Source organism: Anomaloglossus baeobatrachus, chromosome 9 (assembly GCF_048569485.1).
Source record: "Anomaloglossus baeobatrachus isolate aAnoBae1 chromosome 9, aAnoBae1.hap1, whole genome shotgun sequence".
In the NCBI taxonomy this organism is placed as follows: domain Eukaryota; kingdom Metazoa; phylum Chordata; class Amphibia; order Anura; family Aromobatidae; genus Anomaloglossus; species Anomaloglossus baeobatrachus.
In genome coordinates, this window is record NC_134361.1 from 231011173 (window position 1) to 231038815 (window position 27643).

The window sequence follows — 27643 nt, forward strand, 5'->3', positions numbered from 1 at the left end:
ACATGCGTTTTTTGGTGCGTTTTTTTGACGCAGGTGCGTTTTTGTGCGTTTTTAGCGGCCAAAAATGCACAAAAATGCAGCGTGCGCACATAGCCTTATATAGAGGTTAAGATTACCAAATCTTCCTATGCTTTTCGATACAGGCAGTAGCTCAGTGGTAGAGCGGCTGCCCATGGACCCATGAGCTTCACGGGTCACAGGTTTGAGTCCCGGCCGCCCTGATAATCCAGTCTTCCCCATTGCTGGGCAAAGTAGCAAATCTGGCAATTTCTCCAAGGGGGAGGAGACAGGGGATTTAATATATGACCGGGCTGCAGAGGCAGGGAAGCTCGCCCCCCAACCTGGCAGGAGCTCGTACATTCTAGGCTCAACCAGGAGGACATGGGGGTGCAGGCTGTGTGGGATAAAGGGGTGCAGGCTCACAGAGGGGTAAACATGGCTACCTGGTTAGGAGCCCATTCAGATGTTTCGCCCCTCTTGAGCTGAACGCCTAGCCCTGTGTGGGGGTACCAGTAGTTGGACCACCAGCGAGCAATGCGTTATCCAATATCTTATCAGTAATTGGATGTTATACCCTTGGTACCAGCACTGTAAAGCTTAACTTGTCGGGACCTATATTGTGCTTTAGGACCACAGAATTTTATTTATATTTTTTTACTTTACGTCACCACTTTCACATTTGCACTGGCATTATTGTGTTTTGGATATTGCATGGGCAGCTACAATTACAGGGATATCAAATATGTATATTTCTCCCATCTGTAAGAACCCAACAACTTATGAGTGAAACATGTGGTATTGCTGCGTATGAAAAAGTCCAAACCTCACAAATATATTGTTTGATATATATTTATACGTTTTTTGTAAGTTATTTAGACCGCTTGACAAATGCTTAAAAAAAAAAAGTATATATATACAGTGCCTTTGGAAAGTATTCAGCCCCTTGAATTTTTCACCCTTTTCCCACATTTCAGGCTTCAGACATAAAGATAAAATGTGAATGTTCTGGAGAAGAATCTACAAGTGACACAATTGTGAAGAGGAAGGAAATTTATTGCTCATTTTAAACTTTTATAAAAAATAAATACCTGAAAATTGTGCTGTGCAATATTATTTATCCCCTGTAAGTGAATACTTTGTTCGCCCCCTTTTGCTGCGATTACAGCACAGTCTCTTGGGGTAGGGGTCTATCGGTTTTGCACATGGAGAGGCTGAAATTCTCGCCCTTCCTTTGTCAACAGCTGGAGCTGAGTGAGGTTGGATGGAAGCATTTGTGAACAGCAGTTTTCAGCTCTTTCCACAGATTCTCGATTGGGTTCAGGTCTGGGCTGTGACTTGGCCATTCTAACACCTGGATACGGTTATTTGTGAACCATTCCATTGTAGATTTTGCTTTATGTTTGGGATCATTGTCTTGTTGGAAGACAAATCTCCGTCCCAGTCTCAGGTCTTTTGCAGACTCCAACAGGTTTTCTTCAAGAATGGTCCTGTATTTGGCTCCATCCATCTTCCCATCAATTTTACCAATCTTCACTGTCTCTGCTGAAGAAAAGCAGGCCCAAACCATGATGCTGCCTCCACCATGTTTGACAGTGGGGATGGTGTGTTCAGGGTGATGAGCTGTGTTGCTTTTATCGTTTGGCATTGTGCCCAGATAGTTGGATTTTGGTTTCCTCTGAGCAGAGCCCCTTCTTCCACATGTTTGGTGTCTCCAGGTGGCTTGTGGAACACTTTACACAACACTTTCTATGGATATCTTTGAGAAATGGCTTTCTTCTTGCCACTCTTCCATAAAGGCCAGATTTGTGCAGTTGTCGCGGGCGGGGAGGAGGGTGTCAGCACACCGCGCTCACCCCTTCTGCTCGGGTCCGGCAGTTGCTCCTGGTGGCTCGAGCTGCGGGCCGGATCCCGGGGTGTCTCGAGCGACACTCCTCGCCCGTGAGTGAAAGGGGGGTGTTTGTTGGGATTATAGTTCGTGACGCCACCCACGGTTGTGGTGATGGCACCACCGCTGCTCAGTGTGGGGGTCCCGGGGATGGTGATTGGAGCAGCCAGGTGTTGTGTTGCCCCTCCGTGGGTAGGGGTTGGTGATCCCGGGGCCCGGTGAAGAGATGTAAAGTGTAGGGCCTGGAGGGCGCAGGGACGCGGGGGCAGCGCTGTGCCTTGCGGCACTGTGGTACTCACTCAGCCTGAGACACGGACACAGTTTGTACGGTAAACCAACGGCTGGTAGGACGGTCCCACAGACGGTTGCACCTGCACTCCCGGTAGGTGACGGTGACATCTCTCTTCCTTGCACCTGTTTGACTGATGGTAGCGGTGGATTCCCTCCGGTTACCCGCTCCCCGACTGCAATCTGGGCCGGAGGAGCTCTACACTTTGCCCGCAGGCGCTGGCCCTGGGGAAACTGGTGCCTTGGCGGTGGCGGTGTCTCCCCGGTAATGGTCGGGCTGTTGCCGTCAATCGGGACTTTGTTGCTGGGGGATCTGCGTCCCCTTCACTGACGGATTCGGCAAATTGGGCGACTCCTAGCCTTGCCGGGGTCCGAGAGGCCCCTGCCCTGGTGCTGACTGTCCTTCGGAACACTGCTCCAGACCACCGGGCACACAGCCAACGGGGTCCTTCCAGGAACTTCCAAACGGTCCCCCTCCGGACAGTCACCGCCGTCGCTGACCTTGCTGTTCTAGCCCTACACACAGCTGGGCTCTCAGGCTCTGCGCACTCTCTGCGCTCTCTCCACTTCTTGCTTTCCTCCTTTTCCACTTTCCTTTCCTTCACTTTCACTTCTGGTTGTTTACTCTAGCCCCTGCCTGGGCTACTCCTCACTCCTTCCACTTCCTCCTCCCTGACAGTTCTGCTCTCTTGCCCTGCCCGGGCTAATCTCGATGTTTACTCAAGCCCTGCCTGGGCTAATCTGCCTGGTTACTTCCTGCCTCCAGAGCTGTGAGCTCCTTGGTGGGCGGAGCCAACCGCCTGGCCCACCCCCTGGTGTGCATCAACAGACTCTTGGAGGAAGGCAACAAGGGTTTCTGGTTAGCAGGTGTGCCTACCTGGAGTGTGGGGTGTAGTGGTGTTGTTATCTGTGTCCCCTTGCTTGCCCAGGGCGACACATTCCCCCTTAGCAAAATGCAGACCGTCCGCGGGCTGCCGTCCTACACCGGTTTTATTTTTCTGTAAAAAGGGGATAACAGGGTTAAACAAACATGCATGACATTTTTAATAAACTCTTCCCAAGACGGGAGGCACATTTTACTTTTAACGTTTCAACGGTGTACGGTCACGGTTTCCGCTCTCTCCCACCCAAGTAACCTGGCCCTGATGCTGCCCCTAAAACCCAGGCAGCACCCCTTGACCCACAGTCCAGCACACGGTACCCGAGCGGGATCTGTCCTTCCCTCCAGAGGGTAGCCACCGGTTCCTTTGGTGGCTGGGCCCTGGCCTGCTCTGCTCAGGGCCCTCCCTCCAACCTGCCTCTCCGGAGGCGGCCTGCGGAAACGGTAACGGTACCCAACATATTTACAAGCCACTAACGTTTGTGGTTGCCCTGCAGAGTTCACGGGCTTGTCCATGGCTAGTTCCCATGCATTTTTAAACTTTGAACGGTCCCCACGGGGACAACGGTGCCGGCTCCAGCCGGTTGCTAATCACACGGTGAATCAGGTGAAAACTCGGATAATCATCTTTCATTTTTGGCAAAACTTTTCAACTTTTTCAAACAAACTTTCAAACAACAAACAAGCAGGTGGTCCCAACGGGGACGGTGCTGCGGTGCTCCGCTGCCTTCACTGCTCAACAGTCCATTCTCATCCGTGGGGCTCTAGTGCCACCTTCACATGGCACACCACTCTGGACCCCAATGGTAGCTCGCTGCAGGTGATCTTCTTCCATATACATGCGGGCATGCACCTCCGCTCTACACCCCTCTCGGGCATCGATCTCCCTGCGCAGCTGCTGTTGCCGCCGCTCCCAGTATGGAGCACTTTCTGCTTGCTCCGGTTCAGCGTGTGCGGGGGACGGACCCAGCCAGAGTCCCTCCGTGTCGGCTACGACCGGCACCTCCAGTAACGAGGGACCCCGCTGTGACATGGCCTGCTCTGCCTCCTGGCAGCTGCATCCCCGCCGTGCCTCCGGTGCATCTTTGCTGACGGCCTCAGCCTTCGGCTTCTCCCAGGGGAGCGTATCAGAGTGGTCACGAGCTTCTGCTGCAGGTCGGTCCGCCGGGGCGGATTGGCAGGGTACCGCTACCGGTGGTGGTGGTAGCGGGCCTAGTGGCGGGGTCACGGCCTCCGGGACGGGTGGCGAGGGAGGCAACGGGGGGAGAGGGCTTGGACCGGGCCCCACAGCCGCGATGACCGGCCCTTCAAGGGCATCGGGACGTGGGTCACTCACCCTCCCTTTCTCCGCTTCCTCCTCGCGTCTCCGCACGGTGGCTACAACGTCCGCCATGTTGGCCTCCCACTCCTCCAGGAGGAGCTGCATGCGGACCTGCAGACGGCTGCTTAGCTGGACGGTCCGGACTTCCACCCGCGCCGCGATACCAGGCGCGGGGACCACGGTGTTGTTGGTCGGACTCAGCATCTTTAGCAGTGCCTTCTTCCAGGAACCAGTAAATGGCCGCAGAGTCCTGGCGTCCCTGCTTCTATAGCCGCAGCTACATGCGGCCAGCCGCCATCGCGTCCCCCTTAGCTCTTTTCGGCCCCTCCTCTCTCGGGGCGGAGTTTTGGCCTTCGCGCCTCTACTGCTCGAGAAGACGCTCGAGCGGGAACTTTTCGCGCCAAAGATGGCGGCTTCTGAAATTTTTCTGCCGGATACCTCCGGCGGTAACAAGGCGCACCTCTACCAGACGGCAGAGCGGTAAGATCCTGTTCATGACGCCAAGTTGTCGCGGGCGGGGAGGAGGGTGTCAGCACACCGCGCTCACCCCTTCTGCTCGGGTCCGGCAGTTGCTCCTGGTGGCTCGAGCTGCGGGCCGGATCCTGGGGTGTCTCGAGCGACACTCCTCGCCCGTGAGTGAAAGGGGGGTGTTTGTTGGGATTATAGTTCGTGACGCCACCCACGGTTGTGGTGATGGCACCACCGCTGCTCAGTGTGGGGGTCCCGGGGATGGTGATTGGAGCAGCCAGGTGTTGTGTTGCCCCTCCGTGGGTAGGGGTTGGTGATCCCGGGGCCCGGTGAAGAGATGTAAAGTGTAGGGCCTGGAGGGCGCAGGGACGCGGGGGCAGCGCTGTGCCTTGCGGCACTGTGGTACTCACTCAGCCTGAGACACGGACACAGTTTGTACGGTAAACCAACGGCTGGTAGGACGGTCCCACAGACGGCTGCACCTGCACTCCCGGTAGGTGACGGTGATGTCCCTCTTCCTTGCACCTGTTTGACTGATGGTAGCGGTGGATTCCCTCCGGTTACCCGCTCCCCGACTGCAATCTGGGCCGGAGGAGCTCTACACTTTGCCCGCAGGCGCTGGCCCTGGGGAAACTGGTGCCTTGGCGGTGGCGGTGTCTCCCCGGTAATGGTCGGGCTGTTGCCGTCAATCGGGACTTTGTTGCTGGGGGATCTGCGTCCCCTTCACTGACGGATTCGGCAAATTGGGCGACTCCTAGCCTTGCCGGGGTCCGAGAGGCCCCTGCCCTGGTGCTGACTGTCCTTCGGAACACTGCTCCAGACCACCGGGCACACAGCCAACGGGGTCCTTCCAGGAACTTCCAAACGGTCCCCCTCCGGACAGTCACCGCCGTCGCTGACCTTGCTGTTCTAGCCCTACACACAGCTGGGCTCTCAGGCTCTGCGCACTCTCTGCGCTCTCTCCACTTCTTGCTTTCCTCCTTTTCCACTTTCCTTTCCTTCACTTTCACTTCTGGTTGTTTACTCTAGCCCCTGCCTGGGCTACTCCTCACTCCTTCCACTTCCTCCTCCCTGACAGTTCTGCTCTCTTGCCCTGCCCGGGCTAATCTCGATGTTTACTCAAGCCCTGCCTGGGCTAATCTGCCTGGAACTTCCTGCCTCCAGAGTTGTGAGCTCCTTGGTGGGCGGAGCCAACCGCCTGGCCCACCCCCTGGTGTGCATCAACAGACTCTTGGAGGAAGGCAACAAGGGTTTCTGGTTAGCAGGTGTGCCTACCTGGAGTGTGGGGTGTAGTGGTGTTGTTATCTGTGTCCCCTGGCTTGCCCAGGGCGACACACAGTGACTGATTGTTGTGCTATGGACAGACTCTCCCACCTCAGCTGTAGATCTCTGCAGATCATCCAGAAGGATCATGGGCCTCTTGGCTTCATCTCTGATCAGTCTTCTCCTTGTGTGAGATGACAGTTTGGATGGACGGCCGGGTCTTGGTAGATTTGCAGTGGTATGATGCTCCTTCCATGTCAATATGATCGCTTGCACAGGGCTTCTTGGGATGTGTAAAGTTGTGGAAATCTTTTTGCAACCAAATCCAGCTTTAAACTTCTCCACAACAGTATCCTGGACCTGCCTGTTGTGTTCCTTGGTCTTCATGATGCTCTCTGCACTTTACACAGAACATGAGACTATCACAGAGCAGGGGCATTATACGGAGACTTGATCACACACAGGGGCTTATATTTATCATCAGTCATTTAGGACAACATTGCATCATTCAGAGACCCTCAATCACCTTCTGCACTGAAAGTAAAGGGGATGAATAATATTGCACGCCCCGATTTTCAGTTTATTCTTTGTTACAAAAGTTTACAATAAGCAATAAATATCGTTCCTCTTCACAATTGTGTCACTTGTTGTTGATTCTTCACCAGAACATTAACATTTTATCTTTATGTTTGAAGCCTGAAATGTGGGGAAAGGTTGAAAAAATCAAAGGGGCCAAATACTGTGTATATATGTATGTGTGTGTGTGTGTGTGTGTGTGTGTGTATGTGTTGTGAGACTGTGACCGGGGTTATCTATGACGGCCGGTATGTCTCGCCCCGGTTGTGCTCACTCCATGATAGAAAGTAAATCCACTCTAGGGTTAATGCTGTTTCCCTACAGGCTGAAGGAAGGGTTAAATGGGAACAGGAACGAGAGGCAGGTGTGTCGGGTGTGGGGGAGGCCTCACAACTCCCTGGGTTCTCTGCTGGAGAGACATGTATATTGCTGTGAACTTTTGTTTGGAGATTAAACACCGTGTGCTATGAACTTTAATGCCTGGATCCCGTGTCTTCTGCTGCGCAGCCGACCGCGCTACCTCACATATGGTGGAGAATGCGGGCATGCCAGCCGGTGAGGTGTAGCTTCCTTTTCTGGTGACCCGGTAGCACATGTCCTGGATTCAAGCAGCTATACTACGGCCCAAACCCAGCGACGCCATGGAGGAAATACTAAAGCATTTGGCTCAGGCTACTGCACAGCAACAACAGGTGAATACCCACCTGCTCCAGACGTTGGAGCAACAGCAGCAACAAGTTGATGCACAGCGGCAACAAGCTGATGAACAGCGGCAACAGCACCAGCAATCCTTGAAATTGCAGGAAAAAAGGCACCAAGAACAGATGGTTCTCCTGGCCAAGTCAATCCGTGCCGGACCGGCAGCAACAACCCCGGGATCGGGTGACGACGGCAGCGTCCGGAAAGCGGTGAGACAAGCGTTACAAAAAATGACTCCGGGGGATGATGTGGAAGCGTTCCTGGCAGTGTTTGAGCGGGTGGCCGAGCGGGAAAAGCTGCCGATCCCCCAGTGGGCTGAGGTATTGTCACCCTATCTGACGGGGGAACCCCAAAAAGCGTACCTGGACCTCTGTACCGAGGACGCCATTGACTATGTGACCCTGAAAGCCGAAATACTGGCTCGGTTGGGGGTGAATACCTATGTACGGGCTCAGCGGGTAAATCAGTGGTTCTATGAGGAAGCCAAACCCGTACGCTCCCAAGCCTATGACTTATTACATCTTGTAAAAAAGTGGTTGCAGCCTGACACTCTGAGCCCGGCGCAAATGGTGGAAAGGGTAGTAGTGGATCGTTTTGTGCGCACTTTACCCGTCACCGTTCAACGGTGGGTGGGACAGGGTGACCCGAGTACCCTGGACCAATTAGTGTCCCTGGTAGAGCGGCATGTGGCCACGCAGGACTTGATACGGGACACTGAGACTTTGCGTGCCGCCCGTCGGTCCGGCCCCTCCAAACCTAGGGCCAAGGACCCACCGCCGACACCGGTGCAGGAGTCCACTACCGTCCCGTCTGAGGCCGTGGCCGCCGTCCCGGAGGTCCGGAAAGTTCTGTACCCTAAACGACAACCCGTCAAGGGGGTTTCCGTCCCCATTAGATGTTGGCGGTGCCAGCGGGTGGGACATATGGAAGCCCAGTGTCCACTCACCACGGAGCCCATGGATTGTGGGGTTACCCGGCGGGGTTCAATGTATGCTCAGGTGGTGTATACCGCTGACCTGGTTCCCCCAGAGACTGAGCCCCACTTGTGCCAAATACAGGTGAATGGATGTCCGGTTACAGGATTGTTGGATTCCGGGAGCTTAGTGACCCTTGTGCGGTCCACCTTGAGGGCTAAAGTAAAGGCCACAGGACGTACCGTGGGGGTGGTTTGCATACATGGGGACCGCCGAGACTATCCCACGGGGATTGTCACCATCACAGCACCTTGCGGTCAGTTGCAACATGAGGTGGGACTTATGAACTCTCTTCCCTATGATGTGATCCTAGGAAGGGATCTACCGTATTTTTGGACTCTATGGAAGGGGCCTCCTAAGTCTCTTCAGGTATTGGACAGTCCGGGACCTGAGCCCTACAATCCTGAATCCGGGACGCCTGCCGTAGGGGTCCCCATGATAGGGACAGAGTGTGAACCCGATAGGTCACCCCTAGAGGTATTGGCAGGAGAGGCTGAAATGGTCGAGCCCATCCCGGAGTTGGAAGCGTCCCCGGATACGTTTGGGACAGCCCAACTCCAGGACCCTACATTAATACATGCCCGGAGTCAGGTGACAGTAGTTGACGGGGTGGCACAGCTGCCCGGTGCCCAGGTAAGGTACCCCCATTTCGCTCTTAAACAGGATTTACTCTACCGGGTAGATGAAATACGGGGCGTGGGGGTAGAGCAGTTGGTGGTGCCCCAGCCGTATCGCCGGCGGGTCCTCGACTTGGCTCATAAACACCTGATGAGTGGCCACTTAGGGGTCAAGAAAACGCAGGAGCGAATATTGCAAAGGTTCTATTGGCCCGGGGTCTTTGGGGAGGTAAAACGGTTCTGCGAAACCTGCCCGGAGTGTCAGCTTACCGCACCCCTGGTCCACTTTCGCAGTCCGTTGGTGCCGTTACCCATTATAGAAGTCCCTTTTGAACGGATAGGGATGGATCTGGTGGGGCCCCTCGTAAAGTCTGCTCGAGGGCACCAACACATCCTAGTGATCGTTGACTATGCCACCCGGTATCCAGAGGCGATACCTCTCAGACATACTGCAGCGAAGCTTATAGCTCGGGAGTTGTTTGCTGTGTTCTGCCGGGTGGGGTTGCCCAAGGAGATCCTTACGGATCAGGGGACTCCATTCATGTCTAAAGTGACCAAAGAACTATGCCGGCTACTCCAGATCAAGCAGTTGCGTACGTCTGTGTATCATCCTCAGACGGATGGGTTAGTAGAACGATTCAATAAAACCCTGAAAACCATGCTAAAAAGGGTGATCTCCAGAGACGGAAAAGACTGGGATATGATGCTTCCCTATTTGATGTTTGCCATACGAGAGGTGCCACAGGCATCCACGGGGTTTTCGCCTTTTGAATTGTTATACGGGCGACATCCCCGGGGATTGTTGGACCTGGCAAAGGAAACATGGGAGCAAGAACCCACCCCCCATAAAAGTGTGATTGAGCACATTTTAGGAATGCAGAACCGCATAAGCGCGGTCATGCCAATTGTGAAAGAGCATTTACAGGAGGCTCAGGCCGCGCAAAGCGGCCGCTACAATAGACAAGCCACCGTGCGGACCTTTAAACCCGGGGATCGGGTGTTGGTATTAATCCCCACGGCGGAGAGTAAATTCCTGGCTCAGTGGCAAGGCCCCTACGAGATAAAGGAAAGAGTCGGGGTGGTCAACTATAAAGTATTGCAGCCCGGTAGGCGGAAACCTGAACAAATATACCATGTCAACCTATTAAAACCGTGGCAGGAACGGGAAAGCCTGATGGCTGTTTTTTCCCCATCTCCCTCCTCTTCGGGTCGTTCACCTCCGGCTCCAGTGACCTCCGGAGAGGACGAACCGGAAGTAAGGATTGGAGAAGCCCTCACCAAGACTCAGAGGCGAGAGGCCAGACGGTTGGTTCAGCAGAACCCCGACGTCTTCTCCGAGCTGCCCGGTAGGACCAGTCTGATACGACATGATATTGTCACCGAGCCCCACCTGAAGGTACGCCTGAAGTCATACCGGGTACCGGAGGCTCGACGACAAGCCATATCGGAGGAAGTAAAGACAATGTTACGCCTGGGGGTCATCGAAAAATCCCGGAGTGAATGGGCTAGTCCGATTGTCCTAATACCAAAACCCGATGGCTCCTTAAGGTTCTGCAATGACTTTAGGAGATTGAACGAAATATCCAAGTTCGATCTCTACCCCATGCCGCGGGTGGATGAGCTGATTGATAGGCTGGGACAGGCGCGATATTTTACCACGCTCGACCTGACCAAGGGGTACTGGCAGGTGCCACTGACGGAGTCCGCCAAGGAGAAACCGCTTTTGTTACGCCGGAGGGTCTCTTCCACTATGTTGTCTTGCCTTTTGGGTTACATGGCGCTCCGGCCACGTTCCAGAGGTTGATGGACTTGGTGCTGGAACCCCACCAGGCGTATGCATCAGCGTACCTGGATGACATCATTATTTACAGCTCCGATTGGCAGACCCACTTGGAACAGGTACAAGCGGTGGTCGACGCGCTTCGAATAGCCGGATTGACAGCCAATCCCAAGAAATGTGCGTTGGGACTCACGGAAGCCCGCTACTTGGGCTACGTGATAGGCCAAGGAGTGATTAAGCCCCAAATTAACAAGGTTGAGGCGATCCAGAAGTGGCCTAGACCCCTGACCACGAAGCAGGTTAGGGCCTTCCTGGGTATCGTGGGGTACTACAGGAGGTTTGTAAAGGATTTTGCGGGCCTATCAGCCCCCTTGACGGACCTTCTCAAAGGCAAGAAGTCCGTCATGGTGCGCTGGACTCCGCAGGCCGAGGATTCCTTCCGGGCCCTGAAGGGGGTCCTGTGTGGACAGCCCGTTCTTGTAAACCCTGATTTCCGGAAGGAGTTCATAGTACAGACTGACGCCTCTGAGGTCGGCCTGGGGGCAGTGCTGTCTCAGGTGGTTCAGGGGGAGGAACACCCCGTCACCTTCTTAAGTAGGAAGCTCACCCCTCCCGAGCGGAATTATAGCGTAGTGGAGAAGGAGTGCCTGGCGATCAAGTGGGCCTTGGAGTCCCTACGCTATTACCTGCTGGGACGGCAGTTTCGCTTGGTGACGGATCACTCTCCACTGGTCTGGATGAGGTCCGCCAAGGAACGGAATGCCCGGGTTACCCGGTGGTTCCTTTCTCTGCAGAACTTCCGGTTTACGGTTGACCACCGGGCCGGTAGGTTGCAGGGCAACGCCGATGCCTTGTCCCGCGGCCCGTGTTTGATGGCGGGAGTTCAACCCCGCACGCTTGAACTGAGGGGGGGGGTATGTGAGACTGTGACCGGGGTTATCTATGACGGCCGGTATGTCTCGCCCCGGTTGTGCTCACTCCATGATAGAAAGTAAATCCACTCTAGGGTTAATGCTGTTTCCCTACAGGCTGAAGGAAGGGTTAAATGGGAACAGGAACGAGAGGCAGGTGTGTCGGGTGTGGGGGAGGCCTCACAACTCCCTGGGTTCTCTGCTGGAGAGACATGTATATTGCTGTGAACTTTTGTTTGGAGATTAAACACCGTGTGCTATGAACTTTAATGCCTGGATCCCGTGTCTTCTGCTGCGCAGCCGACCGCGCTACCTCACAGTGTATATATATATATATGTTCGTGTGTGTGTGTGTATGTATATATATATATATATATATATATATATTACAGTACAGACCAAAAGTTTGGACACACCTTCTCATTCAAAGAGTTTTCTTTATTTTCAGGACTCTAAAAATTGTAGATTCAACATTGAAGGCATCAAAACTATGAATAACACATGTGGAATGAAATACTTAATAAAAAAGTGTGAAAAAACTGAAAATATGTCTTATATTCTAGGTTCTTCACAGTCGCCGCCTTTTGCTTTGATTACTGCTTTGCACACTCTTGGCATTCTCTTGATGAGCTTCTAGAGGTAGTCACCGGAAATGGTTTTCCACAGTCTTGAAGGAGTTCCCAGAGATACTTAGCACTTATTGGCCCTTTTGCCTTCACTCTGCGGTTTAGCTCACCCCAAACCATCTCGATTGGGTTCAGGTCTGGTGACTGTGGAGTCCAGGTCATCTGGCGTAGCACCCCATCACTCTCCTTCTTAGTCAAATAGCCCTTACACAGCCTGGAGGGGTGTTTGGGGTCATTGTCCTGTTGAAAAATAAATGATGGTCCAACTAAACGCAAACCGGATGGAATAGCACGCCGCTGCAAGATGCTGTGGTAGGCATGCTGGTTCTGTATGCCTTCAATATTGAATAAATCCCCAACAGTGTCACCAGCAAAGCACCCCCACACCATCACACCTCCTCCTCCATGCTTCACGGTGGGAACCAGCAAAGCCCCCCCACACCATCACACCTCCTCCTCCATGCTTCACGGTGGGAACCAGCCATGTAGAGTCCACCCGTTCACCTTTTCTGCGTCGCACAAAGACACGGTGGTTGGGTCCAAAGATCTCAAATTTGGACTCATCAGAGCAAAGCACAGATTTCCACTGGTCTAATGTCCATTCCTTGTGGTCTCTTCTGCTTGTTGCCTGTCCTTAGCAGGGGTTTCCTAGCAGCTATTTTACCATGAAGGCTGCTGCACAAACTCTCCTCTTAACAGTTGTTCTAGAGATGAGAAGGTGTGTCCAAACTTATGGTCTGTACTAATATATATATATATATTCATTTTATATATATATAAAAATACTGGTTTTGGTCAATTTTCCAACACAATAAAATATAATAAGAAAGATTGCTAAAATATGGTACCAATAAAAAGTAGAGAGTGACATAATTTGGCAACACAATCAACTTTTTTTTTTATTTTATTATTAATAATAACTTATTTTTATTTTTTAATTAATTAAACTTAGATTTTTTTTTCATTCCACACCAATTAAATAGAATAAACGATCTCATTTGACCATGTAGCCAGAAATAAATGAAAAATGAAATAAAAAATATATATGTATATATACAGTATAGATGAAAAGTTTGGACACACCTTCTCATTCAAAGAGTTTTCTTTATTTTCATGACTCTGAAAATTGTAGATTCACTTTGAAGGCATCAAAACTATGAATTATCACATGTGGAGTGAAATACTTAACAAAAAAGTGTGAAACAACTGATAATATGTCTTATATTCTAGGTTCTTCACAGTCGCCGCCTTTTGCTTTGATTACTGCTTTGCACACTCTTGGCATTCTCTTGATGAGCTTCAAGAGGTAGTCACCGGAAATGGTTTTCCACAGTCTTGAAGGAGTTCCCAGAGATGCTTAGCACTTGTTGGCCCTTTTGCCTTCACTCTGCGGTCCAGCTCACCCCAAACCATCTCGATTGGGTTCAGGTCTGGTGACTGTGGAGACCAGGTCATCTGGCATAGCCCCCATCACTCTCCTTCTTAGTCAAATAGCCCTTACACAGCCTGGAGGTGTGTTTGGGGTCATTGTCCTGTTGAAAAATAAATGATGATCCAACTAAACGCAAACCGGATGACATAGAACGCCGCTGCAAGATGCTGTGGTAGCCATGCTGGTTCTGTATGCCTTCAATTCTGAATAAATCCCCAACAGTGTCATCAGCAAAGCCCCCCCACACCATCACACCTCCTCCTCCTCCATGCTTCACGGTGGGAACCAGCAAAGCCCCCCCACACCATCACACCCCCTCCTCCATGCTTCACGGTGGGAACCAGCAAAGCCCCCCACACCGTCACACCTCCTCCTCCATGCTTCATGGTGGGAACCAGCAAAGCCCCCCACACCATCACACCTCCTCCTCCATGCTTCACGGTGGGAACCAGCAAAGCCCCCCCACACCATCACACCTCCTCCTCCATGCTTCACGGTGGGAACCAGCAAAGCCCCCCCACACCATCACACCTCCTCCTCCATGCTTCACGGTGGGAACCAGCAAAGCCCCCCCACACCATCACACCTCCTCCTCCATGCTTCACGGTGGGAACCAGCAAAGCCCCCCCACACCATCACACCTCCTCCTCCATGCTTCACGGTGGGAACCAGCCATGTAGAGTCCATCCGTTCACCTTTTCTGCATCGCACAAAGACACGATGGTTGGATCCAAAGATCTCAAATTTGGACTCATCAGCGCAAAGCACAGATTTCCACTGGTCTAATGTCCACTCCTTGTGGTCTCTTCTGGTTGTTGCCTGTCCTTAGCAGCGGTTTCCTAGCAGCTATTTTACCATGAAGGCTGCTGCACAAAGTCTCTTCTTAACAGGTGTTCTAGAGATGAGAAGGTGTGTCCGAACTTTTGGTCTGTACTGTGTGTGTATATGTATATATATATATATATATATATATACATATATATATATATATATATATAATAGAATAAATTAAATAAAATATAGCTCTTGGAAAACATTGACAAAACGCTCAGGAAACTACAAAAAATAGCTAAAAAAAGAGGCTTCAAGTTTACAAATTGTCAGAGAAAAGTCATTTCCTGAAGTGACGTCTGCTTGACAAAGTGGCAGCTTTCGGAACCTGAACCCGTAATGTGCACATGTCCTGATTCTCATGCCTATGTTTATTTAGATTTTTTGTTGTTTTTTTAGCTCTGGAGCAGGACTACCGGGACAATGTTTTCGGGCAGCACTTGGTGGAGCTGGTGGTCCTGAAGGCCGTGCCTGATTTCTTGAATAACACTGACCCTAAGAAGCCTCTGGTTCTCTCTTTTCATGGCTGGACTGGTGGCGGGAAGAACCACGTCAGCCAGATCCTGGCCAGGAATATCTATCCCGCGGTGGAGCAGAGGAAGAAATGCGTGCAATCTTTTGATGTCACGCACCATTTTTCCCAGGAAGAGAGTATAGTAAAGGTAAGAATTTACGGGTTTTTGCACACGACATCTTTCAAATTTGGGTAAACCCATCCATTTTTGTTTTTGGCATTTTTTTGTATCATTTTTTAAATGTCTTCTGTCTTTCTTTTTGGGCTTTTTAGACTTTTTTATTTAGTTTGTATAATATATTAGAGTAGCAATGGCGAAGGATCAGTGAGGCGAGTATCTATTATTATTATTTCTTCCATGGCACTTTACAAGTGAAAAGGGTAAATACAAGTACAACAATCATGAACATTAGAAGGCACAGACTGGTATAGGAGGAGAGAGGACCCTGCCCGCGAGGGCTCACAGTCTACAGGAGGAGAGAGGTCCCTGCCCGCGAGGACTCACAGTCTACAGGAGGAGAGAGGACCCTGCCCGCGAGGGCTCACAGTCTACAGGAGGAAAGAGGACCCTGCCCGCGAGTGCTCACAGTCTACAGGAGAAGAGAGGACCCTGCCCGCGAGGGCTCACAGTCTACAGGAGGAGAGAGGACCCTGCCCACGAGGGCTCACAGTCTACAGGAGGAGAGAGGACCCTGCCCGCGAGGGCTCATAGTCTACAGGAGGAGAGATGACCCTGCCCGCGAGGACTCACAGTCTACAGGAGGAGAGAGGACCCTGCCCGCGAGGGCTCACAGTTTACAGGAGAAGAGAGGACCCTGCCCGCGAGGGCTCACAGTCTACAGGAGAAGAGAGGACCCTGCCCGCGAGGGATCACAGTCTACAGGAGGAGAGAGGACCCTGCCCGCGAGGGCTCACAGTCTACAGGAGAAGAGAGGACCCTGCCCGCGAGAGCTCACAGTCTACAGGAGGAGAGAGGACTCTGCCCGCGAGGGCTCACAGTCTACAGGAGGAGAGAGGACCCTGCCCGCGAGGGCTCACAGTCTACAGGAGGAGAGAGGACCCTGCCCGCGAGGGCTCACAGTCTACAGGGAATGGGTGATGGTACAATAGGTGAGGACAGAGCTGGTTGCACAGTGGTCTACTGGACTGAGGGTTACTGCAGGTTGTGGGCTTGTCAGAAGAGGTGGGTCTTCAGGTTCCTTTTGAGACTCTGATATATTGGGGTAGAGCGTTCCAGAGTATGGGGGAGGCGCGGGAGAAATCTTGTATTCGATTGTCCAGATATACAAGATTGGCCAGATATACAAGTGTGCTTAACCTTTTGTGTCCCCCTTTTTTCCCCATAGATTGTAAGCTTTCGAGCAGGGCCCTCATTCCTACTGTAGCTGTTGAATTCTGTACTATTTTATTTTGTATTGGTCTATACAACCACCCACCGGATTGTAAAGTGCTGTGGAATATGTTGGCGCTATATAAATAAATTTTATTATTATTATTATTATTATTATTATTATGGGAAGATGAAATAAGAAAGGAGCAGAGAAGGAGATCTTGTGAGGATCTGAGGTTACGTGCCGGTAGGTATCGGGAGACTAGGTCACAGATGTAGGGAGGAGACAGGTTGTGGATGGCTTTGTAGGTCATGGTTAGTGTTTTGAAGTGGAGTCATTGGGCAATGGGAAGCCAGTGAAGGGATTGGCAGAGAGGGGAGGCCAGGGAATAGCGGGGGGAGAGGTGGATTAATTGGGCCGCAGAGTTTAGGATAGATTGGAGGGGTGCGAGAGTGTTGGAAGGGAGACCAGAGAGCAGGAGGTTGCAGTAGTCAAGGCGGAAGATGATGAGGGCATGCACTAGTGTTTTTGCTGATTCTTTGTTAAGGAATGCACCGATCCGGGAGATATTTTTGGGTTGTAGTCTGCATGAGGTGAAGAGGGCTTGGATGTGTGGTTTGAAGGATAGAGCAGAGTCGAGGGTCACGCCAAGGCAACGAGCTTGAAAGACTGGGGGGAGTGAGCAACCATCAACTTTGATGAATAGGCTTGTTGGAGGGGTTGAGAGAGGAGGAGAAAGATAATGAATTCAGTTTTGTCCATGTTAAGCTTTAGGTATTGCGCAGAGCCCTTTAAGGATGTGGTAGAACCACTATAATAATTTCTTGGGGGCTGTTATACTGTATATCTTTCTAACCAAAACAAAAAAAACCTTAAAACATATATTTTATTGGGTATACTGTATATTAAAAACAGTTAAACACACACAGAATTTATCTGAAAGGTTCCAGAAAACTATCAGTTAAGATATTCAATGGGAAATACTACCATCAACTCAGGGGCACGACAATGGGGGTCCCAAGTGCCCCCACATATGCCAACCTGCTTTTGGGGTGGTGGGAGGATACAGTGGTGTTCCAGGATGGGGATGTCTTCTGGGGTCCCCATATTCAGTTCTGGGAACTCTATATAGACAACATGTGAATGATGCATTTGTCTTCTTGGGTTTAGACATAAGTAGTGTAGCACTATTACATACTAGACCATGTATGTAAGCCACATCTACTGTCTGTGGTGGATAACCTTTGTGAGTGAAGCTATTTCTGATGGTGCACACCTGGATGTTGACGTCCTTCAGGGTTAAACAATTTCATCAGAGTCTTAAAAACTGTTCCCTAGGGATACCCCTTTTCAGGGTGGGAGGGTGGTGGCTTTCCCACCTTAACAAGCTGTTGGTAGCGTTTGGTCTCCAATAAATGGAAGTTCTCAAAAAGCCATCACCCTTATTTGTGTAGAATCATGTCCCTGCCAACTTCACAATTGGTTCAATTGGGCTTATGCATACTATTGACATTTTCCTATTTGTGTCCTGGATAGTCTGGTCCACTGTTACATTAACGTTAGGTTGGGTCATTTTATACACTTCCCTGGTTGGGGTACACTGATCTATTTTTGCTTTGTATCCCTTGATTTGCTGAATGTTGGGCTAGCGTAGTCTAGACTAGAGTCATATAGGAATAGCCGTCGGTGAGCGGACACGCCATATTACTATTATAGCGCCATTTATTCCATAGCTCTTTACATGTGAATCATGACCAATACAAGGCACAGAGTGGTACAGGAGGAGAGAGGACCCTGCCCGCGAGGGCTCACAGTCTACAGGAGGATAGAGGGCCCTGCCCGCGAGGGCTCACAGTCTACAGGAGGAGAGAGGACCCTGCCCGCGAGGGCTCACAGTCTACAGGAGGAGAGAGGACCCTGCCCGCGAGGGCTCACAGTCTACAGGAGGAGAGAGGACCCTGCCCGCGAGGGTTCACAGTCTACAGGAGGAGAGAGGACCCTGCCCGCGAGGGTTCACAGTCTACAGGAGGAGAGAGGACCCTGCCCGCGAGGGTTCACAGTCTACAGGAGGAGAGAGGACCCTGCCCGCGAGGGTTCACAGTCTCCAGGAGGAGAGAGGACCCTGCCCGCGAGGGCTCACGGGCTACAGGAGGAGAGAGGACCCTGCCCGCGAGGGCTCACAGTCTACAGGAGGAGAGAGGACCCTGCCCGCGAGGGCTGGCAGCCATATTGCAATAATTTAGGCTGCCAACCTCCGTGGCCAGGAAGGGAACTATATAGGGTAAAGGAGTCCCTGCTCCCCTCTTTAAGGATAACCTTGCTGTATCTGAAGAATATAACATATATTCTCATTGTTGCGACAGGAGAAGTTAAAAGAGCGTATCTACAAAACGGTAGAACATTGTGAGCGGACGATCTTCATCTTTGATGAGATGGACAAGATGCCACCTGGCCTCATTGACGTCATCAAGCCTTACCTGGATCACCGTGAAGAACTGGATGGGATATCCTTCAGAAAATGCATATTCATATTTCTGAGGTCAGCTTATACTTGTATAAGGTTTTCTAGCCCTCAGTGCCAGGCACTGGCCCCATAACACAATGACCCGGTACCTGACATGCTCACTAGGGCCGTGGGGTACTCAGAACCGGGCCAGCTCTGTTGGGAGGTCACGGCGGCAGGGCCCGACTCCGTGACTCTGGCGGTGTCATTTAAATGAGGGATATTTACAGGGGATAAGTCGTGACGCCACCTGTGGTATTCGGCAATGTATGGCCGACGCTGCTGGATGGTACCGCTGGGGGAGATTGTACTTTCCTTTACCTTTTTACTTGGTAGTGGATGGTGCAGGCCACAGACACTAGTTCAGATGGTAATGGAGGTCCGGGCTGCCTGGAAGTATTTGGGGATCCACTAGCCAGGTGGGTTCGGAGGCCTTCCTTCTGCGCTGTTCTGTGAAGGTCACTGCTGCTTAAAGCTATGCTGCGGCCCTCTTCCTAGTGTTGGTACAGTTTCTCACCCGTATGGCAGGCGGCGCGAGCCTTTTACAGGTGCCGCTCCTTTGGCACCAGGCTCTAGTATGCTGCTGTGCCCCGGGTGTTTTGTGTGGCCAGAAGACATGCAGTCTCCTGCCCTCCAGATTCAGCTGCCGGGCCTTCAGTACCCGAACAACCAAGGACTCCGGCGTCCTGTTCCTAGCGCTCTGCTCTGGGGCGAGCTGTGTTACTGCTCCGCTCCCCAGGCTCTTTCTCCAGAGACCGTCTGCTTGATTCTGCTCTGCTCTCCTCTTCCCTGTTTCTCCCCCCTTCCCCAGGCCAGAATGTATAGGGAAGCTCCCCTTAAACTGGGTTCTTGAACTCCCCCTTCTGGTCTGGAGTCAGGAAAGTGTTGACTGCTGGTGCTACCTAGCATGGGGGACCCCCTTCTTGCTTCCAGGCACAACATTTCCCCCTGTGAGGAGGGCAACGTTACTGTAGCAACCGGACCACTGGGGTGCCACATACCCATAGTGGGAAATTCAATGCCTGGCCCAACGTTGTAGACTGTAAAATCTGGAAAGGTTCTCCTATCTGCTAGGTGCCAGTTATGATACTGGTGTATTTTTTTTAGATGAAGGTGGAATATTGGGTCTCCTCAGGAGTCATTTTCAGATCTTACCCCTGCATCCTAAACATTCTCGGCCGTCTTAAAGCACCTTAGGCCCTGTCATAGGAGACCTCAATGATTATCAGTGGGCTCTTGTTGTCAAGCACTTGCTTCTCCAGATCTGTTCTGGATCCATTCACGGGACGTACAAGAATTGTAATTTTTTTGTTGTGGGTCAGATGTTCTGGGATTTTGGGACCATATAACCTCTGTATGTTGCTTTATTCAACGTCTCCCTCAGGTTTCATGCGTTTTATATTGCAGTAACACCGGCGGAGAGATGCTGACAGAGCTGGCGATGGAGTTCTGGAGGAATAAGAAGAAGAGGGAAGACATTAAGCTGTCGGACGTGGAGAGCCATTTATCAAGGCATGCCTTCAACAAAAAGAGTACGTGAGATAACGTGGGCAATGTTCTGGACGGATTTGATGCTCATAGACTTTACATAGTAAAATCCCCTTAGTGATGCATGCTCGATTCAGCCGAGCGTGCATGTATTTTCCATGAGGTTCTCCGTCTATGCCCCTGGGTCATCAGTTGGTATATGGTTTGTTTGTCCTTCCAGGTGGATTCTGGCACAGCAGTCTGATCGATAGAAACCTGATTGATGTCTTCGTGCCGTTCTTCCCCCTGGAAATGAAGCACGTGAAGATGTGTGTGAGAGCGGAGCTTCGTCAGCGCGGCCGAGCCATGGATGAAGAGCTCGTCACCAAAATTGCTGAAGAGATGTCCTATCACCCCGAGAAGGAGAGGGTCTTCTCCGTCAAAGGCTGCAAAACAGTGGCCACAAAAATCAGTCTATATCTATAAAGGACTTTCCCGGCCGGACTAAAGCTGCCCAAAGGAGTGGACGTGGGGAGAGGGGAGTAAGCTCCAGGTCGCGCCTTATCTCTCCGGACAAGAAGGATCAGGCACTAAAATGAAATATGCTCCATCCCCCCCCCCCCCAAAGTAAGCCCATACAACAACATGTCATCTATTGCCCCTATGGGTCACATATAGGCTACGTTTCCCCCTTTATCAGGTTCCTGTATATTATATATATATATATATATATATATATATATATAGGAGCCTTGCAATGATGTCTCAGCTGTTTGGAGTGAAGATCGGGATTATTCCTTAATTTAGGCCAACTGAGGGGACAGGATCCACTTCATCGGTGGGAACCAGAACAAGTTCTCAGCCAAGCACAATAAGTGCGATCAGCATCTTGTCTGAATGTTATACCCCCATTTACCAGTAGGGGGCAGCAGAGACTTTACCGGGAAGTCACGAAAATGACAAAATTGACCCCAAAAAGACACCGGAAGCCAACGCCAAAAGTACTGTGAGCTCTGCCGTTACCTGCTAACGACCTCAGGGGCTGCCATACAACGAATTACTGTGAAGGATGTATGGGATTTTTTTGAAAAAAGTGTTTAATTTCCTAAATGAGATTGTGTGATTCCTTCAAGGTGATGGACTACTCTACAGTTTTTCTTCAGTGCCCCCTATAGCACTAGGATATGCTGCCACATCTGAGACCCCAGAGAACCAGAGAACGAAGCAGCACTGGTTGAGTTTTGCTTCTCCTTGCCCTGTGGATCCCTTAACTGGGTGCAGCGCTAGGCCTTCATTTTCTTGATCAGCTGGGGCTCAGATCGCCACTGATCATAAAGTGAAGGCATATCCTAGCGATACACTTTATATTTTTTTGTCAGTGTCATAGACTTTGATTGAGGCAGTAGTGCCCATTCGCGAGCAGCTGCTTCATTCAACTCCTCCTGGCTGTGGCATGTGTGAGCAGCTGCTTCAATCAACTCCTCCTGGCTGTGGCATGCATGAGCAGCTGCTTCAATCAACTCCTCCTGGCTATGGCATGTGTGAGCAGCTGCTTCAGTCAACTCCTCCTGGCTATGGCATGTGTGAGCAGCTGCTTCAGTCAACTCCTCCTGGCTGTGGCATGTGTGAGCAGCTGCTTCAGTCAACTCCTCCTGGCTGTGGCATGTGTGAGCAGCTGCTTCAGTCAACTCCTCCTGGCTATGGCATGTGTGAGCAGCTGCTTCAGTCAACGCCTCCTGGCTATGGCATGCGTAAGCAGCTGCTTCATTCTACTCCTCCTGGCTATGGCATGCGTGAGCAGCTGCTTCATTCAACTCCTCCTGGCTATGGCATGCGTAAGCTGCTTCATTCAACTCCTCCTGGCTATGGCATGCGTGAGCAGCTGCTTCACTCAAATCATCCCTGGCTATGGCATGTGTTAGCAGCTGCTTCATTCAACTCCTCCTGGCTATGGCATGCGTGAGCAGCTGCTTCATTCTACTCCTCCTGGCTATGGCATGCGTGAGCAGCTGCTTCACTCAAATCATCCCTGGCTATGGCATGTGTGAGCAGCTGCTTCATTCAACTCCTCCTGGCTATGGCATGCGTGAGCAGCTGCTTCATTCTACTCCTCCTGGCTATGGCATGCGTGAGCAGCTGCTTCACTCAAATCCTCCCTGGCTATGGCATGTGTGAGCAGCTGCTTCATTCAACTCCTCCTGGCTATGGCATGTGTGAGCAGCTGCTTCAATCAACTCCTCCTGGCTGTGGCATGTGTGAGCAGCTGCTTCAGTCAACTCCTCCTGGCTGTGGCATGTGTGAGCAGCTGCTTCAGTCAACTCCTCCTGGCTATGGCATGTGTGAGCAGCTGCTTCAGTCAACGCCTCCTGGCTATGGCATGCGTAAGCAGCTGCTTCATTCTACTCCTCCTGGCTATGGCATGCATGAGCAGCTGCTTCATTCAACTCCTCCTGGCTATGGCATGCGTGAGCAGCTGCTTCACTCAAATCATCCCTGGCTATGGCATGTGTTAGCAGCTGCTTCATTCAACTCCTCCTGGCTATGGCATGCGTGAGCAGCTGCTTCATTCTACTCCTCCTGGCTATGGCATGCGTGAGCAGCTGCTTCAATCAACTCCTCCTGGCTATGGCATGCGTAAGCAGCTGCTTCATTCTACTCCTCCTGGCTATGGCATGCGTGAGCAGCTGCTTCATTCAACTCCTCCTGGCTATGGCATGCGTGAGCAGCTGCTTCACTCAAATCATCCCTGGCTATGGCATGTGTTAGCAGCTGCTTCATTCAACTCCTCCTGGCTATGGCATGCGTGAGCAGCTGCTTCATTCTACTCCTCCTGGCTATGGCATGCGTGAGCAGCTGCTTCAATCAACTCCTCCTGGCTATGGCATGCGTAAGCAGCTGCTTCATTCTACTCCTCCTGGCTATGGCATGCGTGAGCAGCTGCTTCATTCAACTCCTCCTGGCTATGGCATGCGTGAGCAGCTGCTTCACTCAAATCATCCCTGGCTATGGCATGTGTTAGCAGCTGCTTCATTCAACTCCTCCTGGCTATGGCATGCGTGAGCAGCTGCTTCATTCTACTCCTCCTGGCTATGGCATGCGTGAGCAGCTGCTTCAATCAACTCCTCCTGGCTATGGCATGCGTAAGCAGCTGCTTCATTCTACTCCTCCTGGCTATGGCATGTGTGAGCAGCTGCTTCAATCAACTCCTCCTGGCTGTGGCATGTGTGAGCAGCTGCTTCAGTCAACTCCTCCTGGCTGTGGCATGTGTGAGCAGCTGCTTCAGTCAACTCCTCCTGGCTATGGCATGTGTGAGCAGCTGCTTCAGTCAACGCCTCCTGGCTATGGCATGCGTAAGCAGCTGCTTCATTCTACTCCTCCTGGCTATGGCATGCGTGAGCAGCTGCTTCATTCAACTCCTCCTGGCTATGGCATGCGTGAGCAGCTGCTTCACTCAAATCATCCCTGGCTATGGCATGTGTTAGCAGCTGCTTCATTCAACTCCTCCTGGCTATGGCATGCGTGAGCAGCTGCTTCATTCTACTCCTCCTGGCTATGGCATGCGTGAGCAGCTGCTTCAATCAACTCCTCCTGGCTATGGCATGCGTAAGCAGCTGCTTCATTCAACTCCTCCTGGCTATGGCATGTGTGAGCAGCTGCTTCAGTCAACTCCTCCTGGCTATGGCATGCGTGAGCAGCTGCTTCATTCTACTCCTCCTGGCTATGGCATGCGTGAGCAGCTGCTTCACTCAAATCATCCCTGGCTATGGCATGTGTGAGCAGCTGCTTCATTCAACTCCTCCTGGCTATGGCATGCGTGAGCAGCTGCTTCATTCTACTCCTCCTGGCTATGGCATGCGTGAGCAGCTGCTTCACTCAAATCATCCCTGGCTATGGCATGTGTGAGCAGCTGCTTCAGTCAACGCCTCCTGGCTATGGCATGCGTAAGCAGCTGCTTCATTCTACTCCTCCTGGCTATGGCATGCGTGAGCAGCTGCTTCATTCAACTCCTCCTGGCTATGGCATGCGTGAGCAGCTGCTTCACTCAAATCATCCCTGGCTATGGCATGTGTTAGCAGCTGCTTCATTCAACTCCTCCTGGCTATGGCATGCGTGAGCAGCTGCTTCATTCTACTCCTCCTGGCTATGGCATGCGTGAGCAGCTGCTTCAATCAACTCCTCCTGGCTATGGCATGCGTAAGCAGCTGCTTCATTCTACTCCTCCTGGCTATGGCATGCGTGAGCAGCTGCTTCATTCAACTCCTCCTGGCTATGGCATGCGTGAGCAGCTGCTTCACTCAAATCATCCCTGGCTATGGCATGTGTTAGCAGCTGCTTCATTCAACTCCTCCTGGCTATGGCATGCGTGAGCAGCTGCTTCATTCTACTCCTCCTGGCTATGGCATGCGTGAGCAGCTGCTTCAATCAACTCCTCCTGGCTATGGCATGCGTAAGCAGCTGCTTCATTCTACTCCTCCTGGCTATGGCATGCGTGAGCAGCTGCTTCATTCAACTCCTCCTGGCTATGGCATGCGTGAGCAGCTGCTTCACTCAAATCATCCCTGGCTATGGCATGTGTTAGCAGCTGCTTCATTCAACTCCTCCTGGCTATGGCATGCGTGAGCAGCTGCTTCATGCTACTCCTCCTGGCTATGGCATGCGTGAGCAGCTGCTTCACTCAAATCATCCCTGGCTATGGCATGTGTGAGCAGCTGCTTCATTCAACTCCTCCTGGCTATGGCATGCGTGAGCAGCTGCTTCATTCTACTCCTCCTGGCTATGGCATGCGTGAGCAGCTGCTTCACTCAAATCCTCCCTGGCTATGGCATGTGTGAGCAGCTGCTTCATTCAACTCCTCCTGGCTATGGCATGTGTGAGCAGCTGCTTCAATCAACTCCTCCTGGCTGTGGCATGTGTGAGCAGCTGCTTCAGTCAACTCCTCCTGGCTGTGGCATGTGTGAGCAGCTGCTTCAGTCAACTCCTCCTGGCTATGGCATGTGTGAGCAGCTGCTTCAGTCAACGCCTCCTGGCTATGGCATGCGTAAGCAGCTGCTTCATTCTACTCCTCCTGGCTATGGCATGCGTGAGCAGCTGCTTCATTCAACTCCTCCTGGCTATGGCATGCGTGAGCAGCTGCTTCACTCAAATCATCCCTGGCTATGGCATGTGTTAGCAGCTGCTTCATTCAACTCCTCCTGGCTATGGCATGCGTGAGCAGCTGCTTCATTCTACTCCTCCTGGCTATGGCATGCGTGAGCAGCTGCTTCAATCAACTCCTCCTGGCTATGGCATGCGTAAGCAGCTGCTTCATTCAACTCCTCCTGGCTATGGCATGTGTGAGCAGCTGCTTCAGTCAACTCCTCCTGGCTATGGCATGCGTGAGCAGCTGCTTCATTCTACTCCTCCTGGCTATGGCATGCGTGAGCAGCTGCTTCACTCAAATCATCCCTGGCTATGGCATGTGTGAGCAGCTGCTTCATTCAACTCCTCCTGGCTATGGCATGCGTGAGCAGCTGCTTCATTCTACTCCTCCTGGCTATGGCATGCGTGAGCAGCTGCTTCACTCAAATCATCCCTGGCTATGGCATGTGTGAGCAGCTGCTTCATTCAACTCCTCCTGGCTATGGCATGCGTGAGCAGCTGCTTTATTCAACTCCTCCTGGCTATGGCATGCGTAAGCAGCTGCTTCATTCAACTCCTCCTGGCTATGGCATGTGTGAGCAGCTGCTTCAATCAACTCCTCCTGGCTATGGCATGCGTAAGCAGCTGCATCATTCAACTCCTCCTGGCTATGGCATGTGTGAGCAGCTGCTTCAGTCAACTCCTCCTGGCTATGGCATGCGTGAGCAGCTGCTTCATTCTACTCCTCCTGGCTATGGCATGCGGGAGCAGCTGCTTCATTCAACTCCTCCTGGCTATGGCATGTGTGAGCAGCTACTTCATTTAACTCCTCCTGGCTATGGCATGTGTGAGCAGCTGCTTCATTCAACTCCTCCTGGCTATGGCATGCGTGAGCAGCTGCTTCATTCTACTCCTCCCGGCTATGGCATGCGTGAGCAGCTGCTTCACTCAAATCATCCCTGGCTATGGCATGTGTGAGCAGCTGCTTCATTCAACTCCTCCTGGCTATGGCATGCGTGAGCAGCTGCTTCATTCTACTCCTCCTGGCTATGGCATGCGTGAGCAGCTGCTTCACTCAAATCATCCCTGGCTATGGCATGCGTGAGCAGCTGCTTCACTCAAATCATCCCTGGCTATGGCATGTGTGAGCAGCTGCTTCATTCAACTCTTCATGGCTATGGCATGTGTGAGCAGCTGCTTCAATCAACTCCTCCTGGCTGTGGCATGTGTGAGCAGCTGCTTCAATCAACTCCTCCTGGCTATGGCATGCGTGAGCAGCTGCTTCATTCAACTCCTCCTGGCTATGGCATGTGTGAGCAGCTGCTTCATTCAACTCCTCCTGGCTATGGCATTTGTGAGCAGCTGCTTCAATCAACTCCTCCTGGCTATGGCATGCGTGAGCAGCTGCTTCATTCAACTCCTCCTGGCTATGGGATGTGTGAGCAGCTGCTTCACTCAAATCATCCTGGCTATGGCATGCACAAGCAGCTGCTTCAACCAACTCCTCCCGGCTATGGTGAGAAAGGGGGACAAGGTTCTCCTACTATGGTAACACCCCTCCAATTTAATATCTAGCTCTTATTTAGGGGTCAGATGATATTTTATCTAAACTACGATACCCCGTTAGGGTAAGTGCACACACTGAGTCTTTGCTGCAGATTTTGTTATGGCAAGGAGTCGTTTCAGATGAATGGGACAGATGCACAATCCAGCAATTACAGTTGAAACCAGAAGTTCCATCCGCTCTCTATAAAGACACATCTGCAGGTTTTTCCCTCCGCTCTCTATAAAGACACATCTGCAGGTTTTTCCCTCTGCTCTCTATAAAGACACATCTGCAGGTTTTTCCCTCCGCTCTCTATACAGACACATCTGCAGGTTTTTCCCTCCGCTCTCTATACAGACACATCTGCAAGTTTTTCCCTCTGCTCTCTATACAGACACATCTGCAAGTTTTTCCCTCCTCTCTCTATAAAGACACATCTGCAGGTTTTTCTCACTATCTAAAATGAAAATAGAATAAATCTTTACTGTTTTAAGTCAATTAGGAACCAAATTTATTTTTATTTGCCAAATGCAAGAATAATGAGAGAGAATGTTTTCAGGCATTTTTATTACTTCCTGCAAAGGCAAAAGTTTTCCCCTACGTCATTAGTATT

General features: G+C 51.6%; 1 protein-coding gene across 1 annotated transcript in view; it reads left to right on the forward strand.

The window, feature by feature from the left end:
* The window catches only part of LOC142250807 (torsin-1A-like), a 27365-nt gene extending 5433 nt beyond the window's left edge, over positions 1-21932 (forward strand). The window contains exons 2-5 of the mRNA XM_075323030.1: positions 14951-15213; positions 18760-18935; positions 20307-20431; positions 20608-21932. Coding sequence (XP_075179145.1) covers positions 14951-15213; positions 18760-18935; positions 20307-20431; positions 20608-20852 — 809 coding nt within the window. The 3' untranslated portion in view covers positions 20853-21932. The remainder of the gene's footprint in view (positions 1-14950; positions 15214-18759; positions 18936-20306; positions 20432-20607) is intronic.
* The last annotated feature ends 5711 nt before the right edge of the window (positions 21933-27643 follow it).